The sequence below is a fragment of the Vombatus ursinus genome, unplaced genomic scaffold (assembly GCF_900497805.2).
Source record: "Vombatus ursinus unplaced genomic scaffold, bare-nosed wombat genome assembly UNPS02014798.1, whole genome shotgun sequence".
NCBI lineage: Eukaryota > Metazoa > Chordata > Mammalia > Diprotodontia > Vombatidae > Vombatus > Vombatus ursinus.
In genome coordinates, this window is record NW_020954576.1 from 778803 (window position 1) to 802856 (window position 24054).

General features: G+C 42.6%; 1 protein-coding gene across 1 annotated transcript; it reads right to left on the minus strand.

Moving 5' to 3' along the window:
• Positions 1 to 590: 590 nt before the first annotated feature.
• LOC114050095 (neuronal acetylcholine receptor subunit beta-2) lies at positions 591 to 18256 on the minus strand. The gene is made up of 6 exons (XM_027871648.1): positions 18193 to 18256; positions 14283 to 14428; positions 13955 to 13999; positions 11569 to 11678; positions 9304 to 10288; positions 591 to 761 (listed from the first exon to the last, which is right to left on the minus strand). The coding sequence occupies exons 1-6, from the start codon at positions 18254 to 18256 to the stop codon at positions 591 to 593; spliced, it is 1521 nt and encodes a 506-aa protein (XP_027727449.1).
• Between the last annotated feature and the right edge of the window lie 5798 nt (positions 18257 to 24054).

Below are 24054 nucleotides of genomic sequence, written 5' to 3' on the forward strand. Positions count from 1 at the left end.
AAAGAGGGTTGCACAGACTCTAGTCTCTATGCCCTACTCTCTGGAGCTACCTCCCATTTGGTCAACCTAACCAAGAACCAGAAAAGCCTCCTTGTAACTGTACACTTCTCTCTTCTTTCTCTCCTTCAATCCACCCTCACTCTGTTTTTCATATGATCTGGAGACAATTTATTTTGGCAAGGAGAATAAGGCCCCTTCTTTTGGACTCCAGGCCTTTTCATTTCTTTGTCTTTCAAACTCCCAACAGGAGTTCTGATTTCAGTCCGTTCCTCTCCTGCCATCTCTGCTCTTTTATTTCTCAGCTGGCATTTCTTACCACTAGCTGCTTTCAGGGCCCCCAGAGAAACAAAAGGTTGGGGAGACCAAAGGGGAGGCACAAACCAGCCAAGCTCCATAAATCGCTTGGAGGTTAAGCCTGGGAGGAAGAGGAGCAAGCAGTGCTTGGCAAAAGAGAGAGTATGAGTGTCTGGAGGGAAGTTCCTCACTCCCACTTTTCCCTGTCTGCAGCAAACCCCGCCACCGCTACCATGGGTCCTCCATCATAGATGCACTGAGGTGGCTTAGGTTTGGGGGCTGGACAGGCAGTGATCTCACTTGGAGCTGGAAGCTGGGTGGGCCAGGTGGAGGAAGGTGTTGGTGGCGTAATTCTGGAAAAGTGGCTGCAGGAACATGCCGATGGTGCCAAAGATACAGACAAAGACAAAGATCCAGAGGAACAGGCGATCAATCACCATAGCAACATACTTCCAGTCCTCACTCACCTGGGTGAAGAAAGAGAGGAGAAGGGGGAGGGCAGAGGGTCAGCAACATGATGGGAGAGGGATGAGTGGTGGGTGAGGGCACCTCCCTGCCTTCTCCCCCCTTGTCCCATATAAGAGGCTTGGCACCCAGGCTCCGCCTCTAATAATAAAAATAATGATGATGATGATGATGACCATTGTAGATAGCCTTTACAAAGCACTTTCCTGTTAGCTCATCAGTATCAAGGGACTTATTTGTCAGTCACAGTGTCAGAGATGGAATTTAAGCCCAGATCTCTTGATACCACATCTACTCCCTGCTCCACAAAATAGGGCCATCTCCTACAATGGGCAACAGGTGGGTGGAATTTGACTTAGAAAAATAAGGACCTACTGGCCATGGAAAGAGGAAATTAGGAATTGTTAATATGTGCATTTGCAAAAAAGTAACCTTTAGGGGCAGCTAGGTGGCGCAGTGGATAGGCCCTGTACTTAAGAGGACCTGAGTTCAAATAAGAGCTCAGACACTTACTAGTCTTGTGACCCTGGGCAAGTTACTTAACCCCAATTGTCTCCAAGAAACAAACGGCCTTTAAAAGTGTCCCTTGTGCTCCCAACATGTTATTCCCCAGGCCGCTGCCCATATTGTCTTACCCTAGGCCTGGTTTAATGTTGGTGCAGTTCATGAAGGAATATAGCTATTATGTCCTTGAGCCTTGGACGTGGAGGTAGGAGACCTGGTTTTGAAACCAGAATACCCCACACATTAGTTGTGTGAGGTTGGGCAAGTCACCTCATTTCTCCAAACCTCTCTCTACTTCCTCATCAGGAGTATAACCCCAGCCTTGCCTGCCTTGGGATTTACTGTGTGGATCAAATGAAACTATCTGCATAAGGGTACTTTGTAAAATGAAAAGGCCTATATAAATTTCAGGGGTCCTTTATTTTATAACTTGCACTTCATTGGCAATATCCCAAATGTGCACCAGAGATGGGGGCAGCTAGGTGATGCAGTGACTAGAGCACTGGCCCTGGAGTCAGGAGGACCTGAGTTCAAATCCAGCCTCAGATACTTGACACTTACTAGCTGTGTGACCCTCGGCAAGTCACTTAACCCAACTGCCTAGCAAAAAAAATTAAAAACAAAACAAAAAAAAAATTGGAGATGAAGAGAGCTGTTAGCCTGAACGCTGGGCTCCAGGGTTTGAGAGCCAAGGCTGCCTCTCTCTCCCCAGCACTTCCTTAAATAGAGAAGATCTCATCAATCACCCAGTCTTGCCCATACCTGAAAAGGAATCTCTATAATGTCCCTGACAAGTGGTCATCTACCTTCCACTTCCACCTCAAGTGATAGGGAACCCCCTACATCCAGAGATAGCTTATTATAGGGATTCTTAACTGTCAGTCCATTTAAAAAAATCAATCTTGATAAATGTATTTCAATACAATTGGGTTCCTTTGTAATTCCATATATTTTATGCATTAAAAATATTATTCCAAGATGGTGTCCATAGGCTTCACTGGCATGGCAAAGGAGCCCATAATACACAAAAAAGGTTTGGAACTACTGGTTTGCTTCACTTTTTTGAGATTGTGTGTATTCCCATGATTTCACAGCCACATAGCATCACTGGAAGAATACTAATGTTTTTAAAATGTAAGATTTTTGTTTCAGGGAGAATCTTGTAGTCATCAAAAATACTGTACATTTTCCTCCTGCGATTCAGCCTGTTTTCTCTTTTTCAATCCTGGGGCCTGTTCAATTTTGGTAGTGTCTATCCACGGTATATGTATTGATGAACCAGATCCATGGGTTGTATATCATAATCTGAGTAATAGGCATTCTTCATCCATTTGGTTTTTCTTATGTGGATTGTTAAGCTGACATCTTAAATGATTTGGATCTCATTTAAGAGGCTGTGCAATGATCTGGGTGTTACAATAAGTGTAATGTCATTCACAAATTGGAACATCCAGTGGGCTCACCACATATCAGAAATCTCTCATCCATATAAACTGTCCTGGACATCCTCTGACGTTTCCAATGGCAAACATCTTTAGCAAGCATATGTGTGCCTACTTTATGTCTTACTTGATATTAATAATAAGCACCTAGATGGCATAATGAAGAGAAGCTTGAACCTGGAGTCAGCAAAACCTAACACATCCAAGTTCAGATCTAGCTATGTGACCCTGGGCAAGTCATTTAACCTCTGCCTGAGTTTCCTCATCTGTAAAATGGGGATAATAATAGTACCTACCTCCCAGGGTTCTTGGGAGATGAGTTAATATTTGTAAAGTGCTTTGTAAACCTTAAAGCTATACGTGCTAGCTAGTATTATTGTTGTTTTAATAATAGGAGGTGATCAAATGCAATCATCTCATATCTTTAAAGGTATTTTGCATGATCTTATGGGAAGTACCTTGTTGAATAAGAGCCTTTAAAACTGCATTTTGCCATTTCAGTCATGTAACAAACAATAACATAGTGTCATCTTATATTCTCTGTTGTTGTTCAGTCATTTTTCAGTCATGTCCGACTCTTTGTGACCCCATTTGGGGTTTTCTTGGCAAAGATATTGGAGTGGTTTGCCATTGCCTTCTCCAGCTCATTTTACAGATAAGGAAACTGAGGCAAACAGGGTGAAATAACTTGCCCAGGGTCACACAGCCAGTAAGTGTCTGAGACTGGATTTGGACTCAGGAGGATGTCTTCCCGACACCAAGCCTGGCAATCCACTATGCCACCCAACATACTGAAGTGGTTTGCCATTTTCATCTCTACATTCTCTGTATCTTTTGGCTAATTTGTTACTACAATGATGTAGTCCTCTGTAGAATATTGTTTCTGAAAGCTTACATATTCCCTTCTCATATTTCTACCAAAAATGTTCATAATACAGATGTGAAGAATTCTCTGAAGAGTTTGTAGAGATACAAATTGGCAATAAATACTATTCTTACATGTAATGACAGCCATGATGTTTTCCAATCATTTGGTTTCTTTTTTAAACCTCTTGAGAATCAGTCCCTCAACACCCTCAAAATTGTGTCTGCTCCAGGGTGGACCCACTCTGTGTCTCTTTGATCTGGTCCAGCTGCTCTTCCTGCCTTTATTTTCTTCAGTGCCATTTCTGCCTCTTCACATAGCTTATTGGGACTGAGATGTTAGAGTCCAAAACTCATCATTCCACTCATTATCAGTGGAGAATATGGTTTGTTATAGAAATCTTGAGAGATCTTTCCAATTGTTGTCTCTTCCAGTTTCATCTTTAAATGTTCTTGAAATGATCTGGCTAATTTGGGACTCGTGGCAAGCTTTCTATTAACTTGGTCTTTCCTCTATTATTTCCCCCTGTTTTATGAGATGTTGCTGCTCCTGGTCTTTCGCCATCCTTCTCTATTAGATGTATAAATGAGTATATATTCTAAGTTGGCATTGCCTTTGCCTTTTCTATCTCTCTGGCTGGCATGGAATTCAAGCATTTGCCAACTGAGAATAGGCTCTTTTGGCCTATTCATTGTGACAATGGCTTCATATTTCTTAGACTTCTTAGACTTAGACTTCTTTCAGAAATAGTGATAGTGTTATGTCAATGATTGTTGCTGTATCCAGTTCCCACCAATAAATTAAGTAGTTTAGATTAGAGCTATTTTGATCACATGCCATATCTTCTAATTTTGTTCTTTCCTCTAATTTGGCATCGATTTTTACCTTTGGTCTAATAAGTCCTTAATCTGTCTATACATAACTATGTAATTGTGAAAGATTCCTACATTGACAACCAATCGTTTTCCATTTGAGGCATAATTAATTTCTTTTTTGATGGGCAGCTAGGTGGCACAGGCAGATACAGCAGCAGACCTGGAGTCAGGAAGACCTGAGTTCAAATCTGGTCTCAGATACTTACTAGCTGTGTGACCCTGGGCAAGTCACTTAACCCTGTTTGCCTCAGTTTCCTCATCTGTAAAATGAGCTGGAGAAAAAAATGGCAAACTACTCCAGTATCTTTGCCAAGAAAACCCCAAATGGGGTCTCAGAGAATTAGACACAACTGAAAAACAATTCAACAACAAAAATTTCTTTTAAAAAAAATAGTATTACTCAATGCTCACCACGTCCAGTGCATAATGATCTCTTCTTGAACAAATTATATATAAGTATGAACACATCATATGTATTTATACATGTGTGTATACACACATGTGTATATATGTATGTGTGTATACATGTGCACACATACATATATATGGTATATGAGGCTTTTGTGTAGCCTAAAAGCCTTTAGCTCTTTTGATTTCTTGATCTGGAGTTAATTTCCCAACATATTTTTCACTGTCTTTCTATGCCCACCTTTTCATTGAAACCACTGAGCATCTCATTGAGTACTGATTGACTCAATAGATAAAGTATCAGGCCTGGAGTCAAAAAGACCTGAGTTCAAATCTGGCCTTAGACAGTTACTAGCTGTGTGACCCTAAGTAAGTCATTTAACCTATGTTGCCTCAGTTTCCTCACCTGCAAAATGGGGATAACAACAGCACCTACCTTGCAGTGTTGTTGTGAGGACTGAATGAGAGAATATTTGTGAAGCACATAGCACAGGGCCTGGCTAGCAGGCGCTATATAAATGCTTATTCTCTTCCCTCCCCTCCTTCAAAGAACCAGAGAATGACCTATTTAGAGCTGGAAGGGACCTCGGAAGCCAACAAGTCCCAGTTTCCTCATTTTATAGACAAGGAAACTCAAAAACCTAAATGGGGATAATAATAGCACTTACCTCCCAGGGTTAGTGTTAGGATCTAATGAGATAATAATTGTAAAACATTTAGCACAGTGCCTGGCTAGTAAGCGCTATATAAATGTTAGCTAGTATTATTGTCATTACCATTATTATTGTAATGATGATGATGATGATGATGATGATGATGTGACTTGCCCAGAGTCACATACCTAGTAAATCCATGAGACAGGATTTGAACCCGTCTTCCTGACTCCCAAGTCCAATGCCCTACCCACTACATCCCACTGCCTTTCTGAATTCTTTTTTTTAATTTAATTTATTTTTTTAATTTAGTATTTTATTTTTCCCCAATTACACGCCTTTCTGAATTCTTACAATGTCTCTGCCTCCTCTTTTAGTAACAAGCCTATGCATAAGCTGCAGGTATCTTGACTGGTTTTTTTACAAATACATATGATAAGCACAGTGATACAAAGTGACTAAGTGATTTTTTTTTTGGACGAGGCAATCGGGGTTAAGTGACTTGCCCAGGGTCACACAGCTAGTGAGTATCATTTGTCTGAGGCTGGATTTGAACACAAGTCCTCCTGACTCCAGAGCTGGTGCTCTATCCACTGTGCCACCTAGCTGCCCCTACTGACTTTTCAAGTGATCTTTCTTGTCTTTCTACACAAGGTGAGACCGACTCTGTCAACTCCCTCATTTGCCTTCTGAAGGAGAATTTGTGAGCCATCCTTTCATTTAGGTTCTAATTCCCTGTATCTTCTGCTTTCATTTAAAGCCACAGCAGCAACAATAATAATAATAATAACCACTAACATTTATGTAGTACTTTAAGGTTTGCAAGGTACTTAATGAAAATGATCTCTGAGGTGGATATCATTATTATCCTCATTTTACAGATGAGACAGTGGAGATAAGGGGAGGTTCAGTGACTTGCCCAGCCAGGGTCTTCTGGCTAAAGTGTCTGCGCAGCACTTGAACTCAGGTCTTCCTGAATACAAGTCTACTGTTTTTTCTACTACATTAAGTTCTTTAAAAAAAATAAAAATCAGCATTACTTAGCATGATTTGGTACCAATACTATCCTCTCTGCCTCTGTTAAAGCAGTCTAAAATTACATTAGCTGGGGGCAGCTAGGTGGTACAGTGGATAGAGCACCGGCCCTGGAGTCAGGAAGACCTGACTTCAAATCCGGCCTCAGACAAATGATACTCACTAGCTGTGTGACTGTGCTCAAGTCACTTAACCCCATTACCTAGCTAAAAAAAAAAAATGTAAAATTACATTAGCTGTTTCAACAGCCAGGTCTCACTGAGCCTCACAAGATGCTTGTGGTCCACTAAAATCCTTAGCTCCTTCTCCGGCCACAAGCTCCAGGCTGTGCCCAAGACACCGACATTGCTTCCTCAAAAGATCTACCTCACCTGACTATTCATCCATCCTGCCTCGCCTCACCTCCTCCCCACCAGTAAGCTGTACTCTGCCCCCTCGGTCCCTTGCCTCTGACAGGCATCCTTTTGACTTCTCTTGCTAGGGGCGTGTGGGAATAGACAGGCCTAGGAGTCATTTTCCAGACCTCTCCACACTGTGGAGAAGGTAGTGCTGAGTACCTCACCCCTTTCCAACTCTCAGCAGAATGAAAGGTCCTCATGGGCTGGGACTATTGTGCTTGTTTGGGCAGCACCCTCTCTGTGCTACAAGCGGGGTCTGGTCACTACTGACCCTGCAGAGGGACCTCACATCTCTAAAAGCATGAGACACCTCACTTCTTCTTGGTTTGGCCAGCTCATATAACCTTCTCTCAGACTAGCAAAAACACAATTTTCTACCCTTTTCATCATTAGCTGCTCCTTATGAAAAAGAACTTAAGGAAACACTGGACCTTACACTTACATTGGGGCATCTAGGTAGCACAGTGGATAGAGCACTGGCCCTGAAGTCAGGAGGACCTGGGTTCAAATCCAGCCTCAGACCAAACACTTGACACTTACTAGCTGTGTTACCTTGGGCAAGTCACTTAACCCCAATTGCCTAAAAATTTAAAAAAAAATGAGGGGGAGGGGGTTTAGACCAGAGGATCTCTTCCTTCCAGCTACAAATTCTTTGAGCTTTAAAAGATGGAGCTGAGAGGTCAGGCTAGGCGGGCAGGCTTAATGCAGGAGAGTGTGAGGTGAAGAAGGTTCTCCAAGTGACTGCATCAGCAAAACTGAATCCATCTCCCCTGAGATCCTAGAATTGAAAGTGCCTTTGCAGAAGAAAATTCCAGAATAGTACAAACTCAGTGAGGAGATGAAGGGGGAGGGCAAGAGAAAATGATGAAAAATGCCTAACCAGCAACCAACATCCTTGCTTCCACCCTCAAGGTCTCTGCCATAAATATTTCATAAGGCTGCTATCCAGGGAGCCAATTGAGTAGAAAAGGGACATTAGTTTGGGGAGATGCCCTTTTCGAGCAGAGCCAGGAGTGGAACTTTTCTAGAGAGAAATACCTCAAGATATTTCTACTACTCACTCTTCCCAGGTCTTTTATTTTATATCCAATAGAGGACAGAAAGTACACACCCTCCATTGTTGTTCAGTCATTTCAGTCATGTCCAACTCTTTGTGACCCCTTTTGGGGTTTTCTTGGCAAAGATACCGGAGTGTTTTGCCATTTCCTTCTCCAGCTCATTTGACAGATGAGGAAACTGAGGCAAATGGGGTTAAGTGACTTGTCCAGGGTCACATGGCTAATAAGTGCCTGAGGCCAGATTTTAACTCAGGAAGATGAGTCTGCCTGACTTCAGGCCCCATCACTCTATACACTGCACCACCATCCACTAGCTGAAGGGAGGGGGAGACAAGATTTTGCTTGTCAAGAGAGGTGGGTAAGATGACCACACTGCATTCTAGAAAGCTGCCTTCTCCCTCTCTCTTTCCCTTACCCCAACTTAAACCATGTCACTCCATTGTTGCTTCTTTCTGGATACATTTGGAGATCAGTAAGATAATTCTGTATCACTCAGAACTCAAGGATGGACCTCTGAAGCAGGCCATTCCAAACTAACCTTGCCTGCTGGCCATCCTGGTGGTAGAGTAGGTGAGGCATTCGATACCAAGATAGAAGACTGGGTTCAGAGTCTGGCTCTACCACTAGCCAACCACGTGATTTTGGACAAATCCCATCCCCTCTCTGCCCCTCAGATTCCACATCTGTAAAGTGAAAGCTTTGGATCAGATGGCCTTCAATGTCCCTTTCAACTTCAAAATCCCAGTATGATCCCTGGCCCACTTTTTGTCCTGCCCTCCACTGTACATTTATAAATTTTGTGGTTACGTATTTCATAGGCTCACAGATTTAGAGCTTAAAGGGACTTCAGACACCATTTGCCCCAACCCCCTCATTTTACAAATGAGGCGTCAAGAGGATCAATGACTTGCCCAAGGTCATCCAGGTAGAAAGTATCAGACCTTGGATTCAAACGAAGTTCCTCTGACTCCAGCTCCAGCATTATTTCCATTTCTATTGATTCTACCCTAATATTTTGACCTTCTTAGAGACAGGGATAGTTTCTTTTATGTATGTATACATATATATAATATATATGTGTGTGTGTATATATATATAATATATATGTAACCTACATAATATAGTATAACCTATAATGTATCTTACGAGTGCTAAAGAAATTTGACTGACCAAGTAATTTCTATACTAAGTCATTAGGACACCTCCAAGCCCCTCTCCCCTTCCCTCGTCTATACCTCTTCTATCCCCTACTTGCCAAGGGAGGACCTCTACTCCTCCAGCCCTCTTCCAATCTCCACACACTCACGCTTTGGTCATCATCCTCACTCCTCATGTGATCAGCAATGAAGCGCACACCGTCTACTGCCTCCTTGAGCCCACAGCCACATGGCCCAACAGGGCCCACTCGACCCCGGAAGCCATTGGCTGATTCAGCTGACTCAGCCCCAAAAACTCCACCAAACTCCTTGACAGAGGCCTGGTTGACAAAGCAAGTACAGGAATTGGCCCCTGGGGCATCTCCGAAGAATAGTCCCCCACCACCTTCCTGCTCCCGTTGCCGCCTTCGCTGCCTTAGCCTCTGCCTGGCACAGTTCTGGCGTGGCTGCTTCATGAAGAGGACAGCAGGTAGCTTCTCCAAGAAGACAACTTTGACCCATGGGGCCATGGTGTGGGTGGTCGGTGATCGGTGATGCACATTGAGGACGCAGACACTGGTGACAATGGAGAAAGTCACCAGTACCATGGTGAACATGAGGTACTTGCCGACCAGCGGCACATCCAGTGAGGTGGGTGGGACAATCTTGGAGATAAGCAGGAGGAAGACGGTGAGAGCCAGCAGGACAGAGATGCAGAGTGTCATCTTCTCACCACAGTCAGAAGGCAAGTAGAAGACCAGGATGGCAAGGGAGGTGATGAGGATGCAAGGAATGATGAGGTTGATAGTGTAGAAGAGAGGTTTGCGGCGAATGATGAAGTCATAGGTGATGTCCACATAAGTGGAGTCATCTGGATTCTCATTCCGCCGCCCCGGCAAGGCTACAATGTCCCATTCACCACTGGGTGTAAAATCATCCAAGTTGGCAACTTCACTCTTCAGTACCAAGTCAATTTCGGTGCGATCATAGGTCCAGGAACGGAACTTCATGGTACAATTCTGCTGGTCAAAGGGGAAATGCTTGACCTCAATCTTGCAGGCACTCTTGTAGATGGCAGGTGGAAGCCAGAAGATGCTACCATCATAGGAAACCACAGCATTGGAGTAGAAGGAGACCTCATACACCCCATCAGCACTGCAAGAGGATTGGGTAGGAGGGAAGATGAGGGGAAATCAGTCATGTCTCATTTCTTCAGGGACCCACCCTGTCCTGGGTAACACAAATTGGACATCTAGAGGGAGAAAGAGATTCAGTTCCTACACTTAGGAAGCTCTTAGTCTTATGAGGGATATAAGACACCTTCACCACACTCATTCTACAAGGCACAGATGTAGACAGAAAAAAGAACAGATGATTCAGCCAGATGGTGTTCTCAACGTTAGTTGAGGGAATAGGAAAGAAAAAGGAAGTGGAAGGGAGGGGGAACGAGGACCAGCAATCACTCTTAGGAAGGTTCTCTGAGGGGAAGGGGGAACAGGATTAAGAAAGTGTATGTGTGTGTATGTGTGTGTGTGTATGTGTGTGTGTGTGTACTTTTGTTAGAGGGGAAGATAAGACTGCCGGAGTAGGAGGCTAAGGGGGCTTATCTAAAGCAGGGAAAATATATCCTGTGGGAACTTTCAAAACTGAAAGAGGATTAAAGGGTAGGTGATGATAGAAAGGTGCAGGTAATTCTTAGATTGAATCGAGGGAGCATGATAGTGTGAGCAAAGTGGATTAAGATTTGAGGTGAGACAAAGAGAAGACATAGGATATAGGCTTTGAAACCCCCAAGCAGTGGGAAGATAGGGAACGGATAGGGAAGGATGAATTTATTAGAGAATGGTGATTCTTGCCCCGGGCATGGGAGGGATTCCTTGGTGAGAAAAGGGACCTCAAAAGATCCTTTGTTTCCCACCTCTTCCCAATCCTGACTACAATAAAGCAGCCTAGTCAACTGGCAAGCATTTTTTTTTAAAACAGTTTCTCTCCTTCCACCACACCTTCCACACATGAGTGCTAGCCTGGGAGTTTAGGAGATCTGGATTCTAATTTTGCTCCTACTGCTCTAAGGTTGCTCAAAATTCCAGTTTTGTTTTGTTTGGGTTTTTTTTTGTCTGAAAAAGGAAGGGTAAGGGAAGGGAGGGTGTTAAACTCTATGACTGGTAAGGTCTCTTCTAGCTCTAACATTCTATGAATCACAAGGAATCATTATTGGCTATAAGGGTCAGAGTAGTAGCTCAAATGATCTCATTTGTCAATTGATCTATATGTACATTTGCTTGTCTGTGTCACTGCCTATGTGCTGGTCAATTTATGTTCCTTTCCCTTCATCTACCTTGAACTAGTTGTTTTTGTTTTTTTTTTAATTTCTAACTCAACTAACCCTCCCATTGGCATCCTCCTTCTCTCCCCATTACTCAAGGGCTACATACTTGTTGTAGAGGACAACATCTGGAAGCCAGATGTGCTTGGAAGGGAGTCGCACTTTCTTCATATTGTCGAATTCTTCTGGTTTCCAGGTAAGCCGGTAATCCTCCCACTCCTGAGGAGAGATGCCAGAGAAGTGACCAGGGAGAGAGTGGCCATTCCAATAACAGAAAGGATTGGGGGAGGAATTAGAGGCTGACAAGGAATATGGTAAAAGGAAAAAGAATATAGTAAAAGGGAAGGAGTAGGAGAAAGCTACAACACCAAGATGCCTTCTGCCACTATCCCCTCTCCTTTATCTTGAATGTAGAGGTGGCCCCTCTACTTACCAAAGCAAAACATTCTAAATGAACAAGTATCCCATTCCATCCCACATTCTCCAGCAGATTGCCCCTTCCATCATCCCTGTCCTCTCGATTCTATTCAATCTCTCCCTATCTTCTGACCTGCCTATAAATATGGTCATGTTTCCCTCATCCTCAAAAAACCCCAACTTGATCCATCCATCCCCACTAGCAATAAAACCACACCTTATTTTCCTGTTATGGCTAAATTCCTTGAGAAGGTCATCTACAATAGGTACTTCCTTTTCTCAAACTCTATTTGTAACTCTCTAATTGGCTTTTGACCTCTCATTCAACTAAAACTGCCCTCTCCAAAGTTACCAATGATCTCTTAATTGCCAAATCCAATGGCCTTTTCTCAGTTCTCATACTTCTTGAGCTCTTTTCAGCATATGACACTGGGAAAGACCTAACCTTCAAAGGCCAAGGTCTCCCACTGAGTCCTGATCTATATCTTGCCACTGGACCCATATGTCTCTGGAGGAGAGAATGAGGCTGGTATCTTTGTACACCCTCCCTCACTGAATTCTTTTTCCCCTCAAACCCCCCCCTTATGAATTTATATAGGGAACTATAACTGTTGAGGGTATTATTATCTTTTCCTTCACTCAGGTTCACAACATCCCTAACTTCTCATTCTCTCACCCTACCCCACATATATTTTCTTGCCAAGACCTGTCAATTTTACCTTCATAACATATATGTGTGTATATGTATATGGGTAAGGCCTTTTGACTGAGTGCAAGTTTTACAGAACAATTCCTTTTATTAAGGGGATTTATTCTGTGAAGTTTGGATTCAGTCAAAGGGCTGAACTTGAGGACATAGAGGGCCATGTGGGGCCTCAAGTTCCCCACCCCTGAATATATGTTCTCTCCTCTGACACTGCCACCACGCTGGTGCAGGCCCTCATCACCTCATACCTAGACTATCACCATAGCCTGCTGGTGGGTCTGCCTACCTCAAGTCTCTCCCCCTCTACTCCATCTTCTACTCAGCTGTCAATCTTTCTAAAGTGAAGATCTGCCCAAGTCACCCACTCATTCAATAAACTCCAGTAGCTCCCTATCACCTCTAGGGTCAAATATAAAATCTGTTTGGCATTCAAAGCCCCTCACAATCTGGACCTCTCCTACCTTTCCAATCTTCTTATCCTTTACTCTCTACCATGTACGCTACAATCCAGTGCCCTGCTGGATTGTAGATTCAATCTCCTTGCTATTCTTTGCACAAGACATCTCCCAAGTCCAGGCATTTTCACTGGCTGTCCCCCATTCCTGGAATATTCTCCATCCTTATCTCCATCTCCTGGCTTCCCTGGCTTCTTTCAGGTCTCAGCTAAAATCCATCTTCTACTAGAAGCCTTTCCCAATCCTCCTGAGTGCTAGTGTTTTCCCTCTGTTGATTATTTCCAACTTATCCTGCCTATATCTTGTTTGTACATAGTTGTTTACATGTTATCTCCCCCCATTAGACTCCAGGATCCTGGAGAGCAGGAACTATTTTTTGTCTTTTTATAGTACCCAGCCCATAGCAGGCACTTAATATATGTTTATTGACTGACTGACTAACTACCTCTACCTCAATAAACAGATACAACTGCCATTGACTATTCTCTCTCTATCAGGTGGGGCATAAACTAGGGTTACAGAAGACAAAGGACAGGTAGCCATGTGACCAAAGCAGTCCTGGAGCCCATGAGATAGGCTTGGAGGAGGCTCATTCATTCAATAAACATTTAAAAGTGTACATAACACTGTGAAGGCACTAGGAGAAATATAAAGTTGAGATAAGACAGCATCCCTGACCCCATTGTGCTCACAATGAATGACTCAGACAGTATATAATATCATATGATAAATACATTAGAAAATTAAAGAAAGTATTTTGTGAGGTATGAGGGGAGAAAGTAATTTTGATAGTGATTGATTAGAAAAGTAGAGCAAGAAAAAAAAGTGACTATAGAAGGAAAGAACAAATGGAAGGAAAAGAGACACAGGGTCTGAAAAGGAGAGGGGTGTTGAAAGGAGAGTATTAGGTCACTCACCTGGGTCAGCCAGACATTGGTGGTCATGATCTGCTCCCGCTCATGCTAAAACAGAGGGAGCCCTTGATGAATATTCTAGCCCAACCTCTTCCATACCCCTCCCAAGTAAATACGCAATGCCTAAGGACCAAGTAGAGAAGACCTGCTAACTTCAAGTACCCGGGAGAACTCCCCAGAAAGGAGGCATATGTGAGGGCTGAATGCACACATATGTACAAATCACACCAATGGGTTGGATTTTATCAGGTGACAATCTATCCTCTTATCCTAGGGAATCCAGGAGCACAAAGGTGATCCTGAAGGGCCAAGATCGCTACTTCTAACTTACCACACTAATGAGCTGGGCTAGCGATACTGTAAGCTGCACAGTCACCAGCTCAGAGCCATTGGTGGCTGGTCGAATGAGCTTATTGTAGCGGGCAGGGTCCAGGAGATGTTCCACCAACCTTTCCTCTGTGTCCGTAGCCAGGAACCCTGGGATAGAGTGAGGGAAAGTGCCAAAAGGGGATAAGAGCTAGTTAAGTGTATTCACCCCATCAGGGCATTTTGGGACAACCTCCCCAACAGACAGGATGCCAAGGTAGGCGGAGCATGGCCTAAGGCCACAACTCTACCCTCCTCTCTCTTCCTGAGAAAAGCACCAAATGTATATGTGATTTTTAAAAAAACCACCTTACTTTTAGTATCTATAAGAAATAATGCAAATTTAATAAAATACTGTGTCATAATAGATATATGACCAGAATGTAAATGGTTAGTTTTTGAAGGCGGTAACATATATTTGTAAAAAATGACATAAAATTGTTCTACTTCTTTCATAATCAGAAAACTGCAAATTAAAACAACTTTGAGGTACTCCTTTACACCAAGTGAATTAATAAAAATAGTAAAAATAATAAGATTCAATGTTTGTAGAGCTGTGGAAACAGATATTTTATTATAGTATTGGTGGAATTATGAATTGATGCAGTCTCTTTGGAGAGCAATCTGGAAACTTACACTTATAAAACTGATTCTGTCCTTTGACCTACCAGTAGACTGTATCATAAGGATTTTTTTTTTGGTGGAGATGGGGGGTGGAGCAGGGTTGGACCTGTGATTTCATTCACATGGCAAACTCCCTCCCCCCATGCAGAATGGCAACCTGTCTATAACTCAGAGTCTTAGGGAACTACCTGGGGCACTAAAAGGTCAAGTGACTTTGCCCAGGGTCACATAGACAATGTGCTTCAGAAGCAGGACTTGAAAGCTGGTGTTTCTGACTTTAAGGTCTGCCCTCTATGTATTCTGCCAATGCTGCTTCTATGAATCCAACAATCTGAGTTCAGATCTCTGTTGAAAAAAGACCTATTGTAAATATATATGCATATGTATATATATAAATATATATACATATTTACTTGCAATAGCCAAAAAATATGGAACTAATGTATTCATGAAAAAGAACAGCTAAATAAATGGCAGTACATCTAATCATGAAGTGTGCCTCCCACCTCTTAGCAATGGACTGTATGTAAATGCAGAATGAGACATATTTTTCAGCTACAACCAATATAATACAAATTTCCTTTGCTTGACTATTCTTATATTATAAAGGAGGTCTTTAATTAGACAGGGGAGAGATGAGGAGAATGTAATGGGGCTAGTTCTAGTGATGCAAAAAAAAGAAAACAACAATAATGAAACATACTAAAAATACACAGAAGAGAGCAAGAGGAAGTTCAGAAGTGGACACAGATCAACAAAGCAATACTGGTAAATTTAATATAGATTTTAATTAAATTGAAGTTAATTAAAATTTTAATTTAATATTAATATAGATTTGTTTAAAACAAGCTACATGTAATAGAGTCACAGTTTCATATACAATCCTCATTCTTCTACCTTCCTATATGGAAATGTTCATGTTTGTTGATAATTTAATAGTTCATAATTTTTTTTTTGGCTTTTTGGTGAGGCAATCAGGGTTTAGTGACTTGCTCAGGGTCACACAGCTAATAAGTGTCAAGTGTCTGAGGCCAAATTTGAATTCAGATCCTCCTGACTCCAAGGTCAGACCTCTATCCCCTGTGCCAACTAGCTGCCTCCATTTTTTTAATAGTTCATAATTAAAAAAATTAAACATCATATCATCAAAAAATTATGGCATATCAATGCCACAGAATATATCATAATGGATTACCTGCACCTGGCATATAACAGGCATTTGATAAATGCCTTTTGATTGATTGATATGAGTCATAAAAATAAGAGGCAATGTGTTGTAATGGATAGCAGTGGAAGACCTGGCGTCAAATCCTGCCTCTGATGCTTGCTGGCCATGTAATCTTGAGCAAGTCACTTAACCTCTAGTGCCTCAGTCAACACCCTATGGCTATCAATTGCAGAGAAAGTATCACTTGACAATGGTAAAGAAAACACAGGTCTGTTTAGAAAAACAAAAAGCAAAACCAAAAAACAAACAAACAAAAAACACAGTCATTCAATCAAACAAATAAATAAATAATGGTAAATATCCTGACTGTCATATTTACTGGATGTGTGACTGTGGATAATTCACTTAACTTCTCATTGCCTCAGTTTCTTCATTTGTAAAATGGAGATAATATTTGTATAGTCTAGCTCATCAGGTTGTAATGAGCACATTACTTTGTAAGCTTAAAAGCACTATAGAAATATTATTATAAAGAAAAAAGAAACATGAAAGGACATACAAAGTGCTGTTAAGTGAAAAAAATAGGGTACCATACTATTGACAAGGATTATACTTTTTAAAAACAACAAAACTTTATACATATGAAGATGGAAAAGCGATTGGAAGAGGAGGCAGGCTAAATAAGTTGTTAATGTTTTTTACATATTGTATTTTTCTTTTATCAAAATGTAAGTTATTTGTTGTGATTCTAATTCAAATTTTTGTTTATTTGTATTTTTGAGAATTATTATTAAGTACATAACAAAGAAAAAATTTAACATGTAGGAAAATCCACAGAAGACAACATACTGAGACTCATCCTCCAAAAAAAGGAGTCCCTGTATTAAGCGACACAAAAGAGTGTCTCTCAGACTGGAAGACCCCATGGCAGGGTCTATTCCTTGAGGAACAGTGTAAATCTTCCCTCATTCTCCTCAAAGGGTGGAATCAGAGCTTGGAACATGTGACTGAGATTTCCCTTTCCTCTGTGTTTTGAAGAAGTCACTCACAACTTCTTGGGCATGAGAGTAAAAAGCAGATTATCACATCTTTCTCACTTTCTGTCCCTTAGAACCCAGCTATTTGTACAGATAACATACGTGTCTGTATGTATGTCTTCTATATCTGTGTGGTCAATATTAAGTATAGATTATCTAGGTTTACCAATTGTGTATCTGTCTATGTCTTTGTGTGTGTGTGTGCCGTGGTACCTTGGTGTCTTCTCTGTATCTGGTCACATGCTTAACATATTCAGGAGGACCTTCTCATTCTAGATTCAGACATTTCTTGGGGACACACATACAATACAAGATTGTATGTTCTCATATCTACCATCTATACACTCTTAGTTACCACATTTTCTTCTCTGACTAAATGCACCTTCAGCCATATACTAACATTAACCCTCAGAATCCCTGCTCCTCCACCTCCCCCCCAAGTGCCTGCTCACTTTCACTGGTATAACAGAATCACACATAGGTGCTTATTTGTTTCGGTACACTCAGCACACTGAGATACAGCAATGTTTCTCACCCCTTTCCCACATCCCCACCCTTTCTCCTCTTCCATCTCCCACCTCTAAGAGGGTGGAGATCCCCTCCCTTCTTCCTCTCATCTCTGTATGGTGACCCAATTTGAGAGCTGCCTGTGAGGTTGAAATAACTAGTCAAATCATATCAGGTACAGGATTCCTTCCCCTCTCCCTAAATCTCAGGTTCCTCTCCTGTGAGGAGCCCTTCCCTTGCTTGTCTACCCCCCACCTTTCCCGCCCCCCATTCTTCTTCCACCCTTCCCCTCCCCCCCCCACCCATGGTCTTAATCACAAAATATTACATTTGGAAGAGAGCTTCGAGATTATACCCCACCTCATTTTTGCTCTTGAGACGTCTCTCTCCTCACCCGCTCCTGTCCCCTACATTCCCTGGGGCCCCTCCCCTTCCCCAAGTCTCCCCCAGTTCGCCGGAATCCGGGTCCTCCCAAAAGCATACTGCTCTTTCTCCACTCCTGCTCCCTCTGATGTCTCTGGCCGGTTCAGCGTCCTTACCTGGAAACAGCCCGAAGAGGCCAAGGCTGAGAAGCAGCGCCATGGGGAGCGGGAGCCCGGGCATCCCGCCCGCATAGCTTACCTTGCTCCCCCTAGGCTAGCTCGCTGCTCCGCAACCCGCAGGGGACTGCGGGGGTGGGGCGGTGCGCTGTCCGCGGTACTAAAGCCCGGGAGCTGTCCGTGGTGTCGGAACCAGGTTGGGGGGGGCTGGAGCTGGAGATCGAGATGGAGAAGATGGAGATGAAGCAAGAGTCTCTTCGGGTTACTGCAGCTGTTGTCTCGTTTACTGCTCTCTGTGACTGATGCTCCTGCAGCCCCTACAGATCCGGGGGCGCAGGGGGCGGGGCTGGGGGGGGGGAGGGTTCGGGGGGGGGGGCCAGAACCTAGCTTATCTCAGCCTAGATGTTCCCTGGGGGGATCCTAGCCTCTATCAGAGGAGCTTCCCACTGTCTGGTTACCAGAGTGATAGGATGGGGTGAGCTAAAATCGTTTCCTTCACTCCAGATAAGGGAGGGTTCTCTGCCACTGAAGTGGAGCCACCAACACTGCTAATCCCGGGACTCCTATCCAGGAAAGTGGGTCTTTCCTGGGCCCTGGTGTAAATCTGCTCTGCTCTGATGCGTGAGGGGGAAGGGGAAGGAGGAGTTCGGATGCTATGGGGGTTGAGCAGAATTCTCCTCCCTACTTCTGATGTTGCCTGCCCAACCTTTCGGGAAAGTCTGTTGGAGGACGGAGGTGGGGGGGGGGGTACGGGGACAGGAAGCAGTGCTAACGAATCCAAGTAGGTCAGACATGGTTTTTAAAAATGTGGTGATAGTAGTTAAATTAGAGGAATGAGCAAAGGGAGAGAGGTGAAAAACAGGGAGAGAGAGACAAATGAAGAAAGGGAAGGTATGGAAACCTTCACCAAAACCAGTCCTGCTGTTTGGGACTCCTTGGCTGGAGGGGACCAGAAAGAAAGTGATTCTTACTTTCACTTAATGGAGGAGACAGTGCTTCTCACAACCATCCAGAGCTAATGAGTCACCATTGAAAAGTGGTTTTCAGAATAATACTGGGAGTCTTATCCCAACACCTATCTTCCACCCCAACCCCAGCACTGCCCCACTTTGCTTTTAATAGGAAGGGGAAAGGGAAGGAAATGGAGTTTGTCCTCCTGGTCTTCAACTATGACCTACTCCTTCATCTCTCTACTTCATAACCAATCCTTGACCTGGTTGTTGCCTAGCTCTAACAGTATGAAGAAGGAAAATCAAGTTAGATCATGAAGATGAAATCAAAAGGTAGAAAAAATAGAGGGATTTGTCATCTTAGATTCATATTTCCATTAGTTTAGCACTTCTAATGTACCTAAGGAACTTGGGGAAGGAGATTAGGTCTTAACTGGGAGAATGGGGCCTTCACGGAGATGTAGGAGCTGAGGTAGCTGCAATATGGGTAGATTCAGTGAAGAGGGAGCAGGATAATAAGAATAATTATCATTACTTCCATCTCTTATATTTATATAGCTGTAAAGCCTACTAAGCACTTTATCTCAATTGAACCTCACAATAAGTCTATGAAGCATGCATTTTATCCCCATTTTACAGTTGAAGAAACTAAAGTTCACAGAAGCGAATTTGCTCAAGTTCAAACAGCTAGTAAGGGAAGAGCTAAGATTTGAATCCTACTTTTCCTATGCCAGGATGAGCAGCCATTTTCTCCTCTCCACCTCTGACTTCCTCCAGGTGAAGACTGGACTGGAGAAAGAAATGACTAGGAGACACCTCTCTCCTTCCTCTGACCAGAGGGGAATGAACTACACCAGGGGTGGGGAACCTGCATCCTCAAGGCCATATGTGGCCCTCTAGGTCCTCAAGTGTAGCCCTTTGATGGAATCCAAACTTCACAGAACAAATCTCCTTAATAAATTTTTGTTCTGTAAAACTTGGACTCAGTCAAAAGGCAGTACCAGAGGACCTAGAAGGCCACACGTGACCTCGAGAGCAAAGGTTCCCCACCTCAGAACTACACTATTGGACATTCATTAGCCAAAGAAAAGTCATTAGGGAAGCTGTAGCTTGATTCACTCACCCAGATCCTGATAGGATCTACAAGACTGCCAGCCATAAAAACAGAACTGGTGAGGAAGGACTGCCAGTCATAAAAACAGAGCTGGTGAGGAAGGAAAGAATCAAGTTTTGAGGCAAGGTGGGAAAAGGTCTTGAAAATGTCCCAGAACTCTGTATATATTCTTAAGGGCCACAGAGTAAGGCTATGATTGCAAGGAGGGGTTGGGGTAGGGTATTAGAAGGCTAAACCTAAAAGCTGGGCACTTAAGTATAGGCAGTTTTTTTCTCCTCCATGATTCAATTAAATTTTAAAATACTCAAATGGATCTGTGATCTCAAGAATATAGTCATCCTCTACAACGATCAAATCATAAACCATACTTGCCCATTCTGTGCTACTCTTTTCTGTGTCTCTCACAAGGGGTCCACAACTATGCTGAAGAGCCCGTTTCAATTTTTTTTTACGTCACAGAGATACCAATATAGCTGTCAGCGTTATCCCTTACTCTTGCCGTATGACTACACCTTTTTCCACTCGTGCAATTTTTGATAACAACCTTTATGCTACTTCTCCTTGGTAATTAGTTTAGAATCATAGTTAGAGCTAGAAGGAACTTTAGAGGTAATTTACTTCAACCCCCTAATTTTACAGATAAGATTAAGTGTCTTAGCCATATGTCATACAGGTAGTACTTAGTAGAACTGGGACATACAGTGATCCCACTAACTCCAAATCTAGTGTCCTTTCCACTGAACACACTCCTTCATTTGTAATGTGTTGAAGACTGCTCATACCTATTATGTGCCCCTCCAATGATCTTTGGCCAATCTCATTTTTAATTCTTTGGTTTGATTAACATTTGGAAATGTCTCCAAATCCCTGGAGTTGGATGTGATAGGAAGAACCTAAGTGTTGTAGGAATTGTGGGGGAGAGGAATGCAGTGATAGCATGGGTTCTGGAATACAAAGGCAGGGTCCCAGTATATAAAAAGTGTGTGTATGTCTAGACATGTTTGCACAGGCTAATATTCCTGTGCAGATGTGTATATCTTAGAAAACCTAGCCATGAAAAAGGATGAAGAATTAAAGCTTTAAGACAAAGTGGAAATCTGTAATGTCCAGCCTGGAGAAAAGAATACTGGGGTAATCCATGGAAACAAGACTGAGTAAAAGTCTTCCAATGGATGAAGAAACAAAGGGTGGTAATCTACTGTCTTTTGAGATAAAGAGGGAATAGATATTTATATAGTACTATATACTCTTCAGAACACTTCCATATAACTTACCTCAAGTTTGTTACAACAGAAAGAATGAAGTTCCTGATTGGAATCACAGAACTATACAATCTGAGAGCGGAAAGGGATTCCAGAGGTCATTTTGTTCAATCTGTAAATATAAGCAGGAATTCTCTCTATACCATCCTAACAAATGGTAATCAAACCTCTACTTGAAAATCTCCAGTGACAGGGAACTGATGACATCCTGGGGCAATACATTCTACTTTGGCACTAGCTTTAATTGCTAAGATTTTCCTCACAGACAGCAGAAATATGAGTCCCTGTGACTTGTACTCATTACTCCTAGGCTTGTCATCTGGCTAGAACAAGACTAACCTCTATTCCACATTATAACTTTTCAAATATTAAGAAAATTATAATGCTTCCTACCCTAACCTCTCATCATTTCCCCAAACTAAACATACTCATTCCCTTAAACTTATCTTCTTATGGCCTGGGGTTATGAGATCCTAAAATAATTACATTCCTCATGTAATGAACTCTTTTTACTAAAAACCATGAGATGCTACTTTCATTTGTTTTGAGTAAATAAGGAGGCATATGTTTATTTAAGGTCATTGTTCAAAGTTTTGTTTGTCACATGGGTTTGTTAGATAGATGACAGATAGATGATAGAGCATTTATTGAGTGCCTACTGTATGGTACATACTGGGGATGTGAATAAAAGCAAACAAAACAGTCCCTATCCTCAACCAGCTTACGTTTTCATGGAGGAAGGTAACATATATAGGGGAGGAGGCTGGGGGAAAAGGAGGAAACCTGATTGGGAGAGGGAGGAAGGTAAAGTGGCTGGTCAAGAGAAGGAGGGAGCCGGGAGAGTCTTGGCATAACTGAGTCAAAAATGTTTCTATCTTAAACTGAATCCCCACATTGGGAAGTGGGCCTCAACAATACCATGGAAATACCTAGTCCTGAGTAACTTGCAGATGGGTGCTGACTCAAGCCCTTTGATGGTAGTTATTCCAGTTATCTCTCAGCTTTCTCTTCTCCAGGACAAAGTTATCCCAGATTGTTTGCCTTTTCTTTCTAGATCTCATTTCTCAGCTCTGTCATGAGAGGAAGTGAGACCTTTCCTTCAACAAATCCCTCCTCCTCATCTCCCAAATCTCTACTCTTTCCTGCTCTCTTTCCAGGCAAAGAGAGAAGATGGGCAAGTACAAGTGGATAATGATTCAGAGGCATGAGCATTCTGGGCACAGAGATGGAAAAGAGGGTTAGCTGAAAGTGAAAGCAGTCCCCTTAAATCAAAATGACCAGAGGCAGTGCAGTGTGGTTTGATGAGAATGCTGCACCTGAATTCCAAGAGCCCCAAATTTAAAGCCTGTCTCTGCCAACTAAAAACAGCTATATAACTCCAGGCAAATCTCTATGCTTCATTTTTCTCCCCTGTAAATTTGGGGTTATTTAACAATACCTAATTTACAGGATTGTTGTGAAGATTAGATAGTGCACAAGAAAGGTTTTGCAAACTTTTAAATATATGTTATTTTACTTGCAACACTTTAATTTATGAGTCAAAATGTGAACTGTTTACCTTTTTGCTTCTCGTACCTGTACTTTCTCACTCCTTTTCTCCTATGTCTTTCCAGTTGTTTGTTTTTTTTTCCCCTTATATCACACTATCAAGTCTCACCTCCTTAGCAGATCGTAAGTTTCTTGAGGGCTGGCACTTTTTCATCTTTGCATGGAGCACCTTATACACAGTAGGTGCTTAATGTTCAGTTTCATAGTTTCTAATAAGTCACCTCATTTTATAGATGAGGAAATTGAGACCTGAAGTGACTTACTCAGTCAGTCACACAGGAATATAGTCATAGACCCAGGACTAAGTCTCGTTTCCTCACACCCAGTCCAATTCTATTTTTTTCTTTAAAGTTTTTTTCTTCAATTGACAAGAATTTAATCTCTCTGTCTTTCTCCCACCTACCCTCCCCATCCCACCCCCATTCCAAATCACTGTCCCCTGCACCATGCTGGCATGAAGACGAAAGTACTAAATTGTTAATACTATTCCTCTCCTCATTTCTTTGTATTTACTTCGAATAATTTTGCTTTTACATATGTATTGTTTACCTACAGTAAAATTTAAGCTCCTTGATGGCAGGCATTTTTGTGTGAGTGTGTGTCTTTGTATCACCAGCTCCGAGAACTGTGCCTGGCACGTAGTAGGCTCTTAATTAGTGTGTGTCGAATTTAATTTAATAGGCAGTCCTGTAGGGAAGGATGGGTGGGGGCAGGGATTTAGTTCGGGTGTCTACCTTCATTCCGCACGCATTGATTACTATGTGCTAGGCACTGTGCAATGTGCCAGGGCCCGGTCTAGCCCCCCAAAGGAGAAGCCCTAGGACAATCGCTAGGCTTATTCCACCAATCAGAACGGTCTTTCCCCGCTGCTTCGGGGCCACCTGCTGTCGTTTCACCGCCACCTGCTGTCGTTTCACCGCGGCCCAGCCACGAGCTTTGTCTTTCGCAATGGCGACACCTAGTGAATGGCCGGTGATGCTGCCACCTA

Excerpts from the sequence above, each read along its gene's own strand:
- LOC114050095 (XM_027871648.1), bottom strand. The coding sequence starts at position 18,256 with ATGCCCGGGCTCCCGCTCCCCATGGCGCTGCTTCTCAGCCTTGGCCTC. Across the intron at positions 14,000-14,282 it reads TAGCCCAGCTCATTAGTGTG|CATGAGCGGGAGCAGATCAT; the intron begins GTAAGTTAGAAG and ends CCTCTGTTTTAG. Across the intron at positions 10,289-11,568 it reads GATGTTGTCCTCTACAACAA|TGCTGATGGGGTGTATGAGG; the intron begins GTATGTAGCCCT and ends ATCCTCTTGCAG.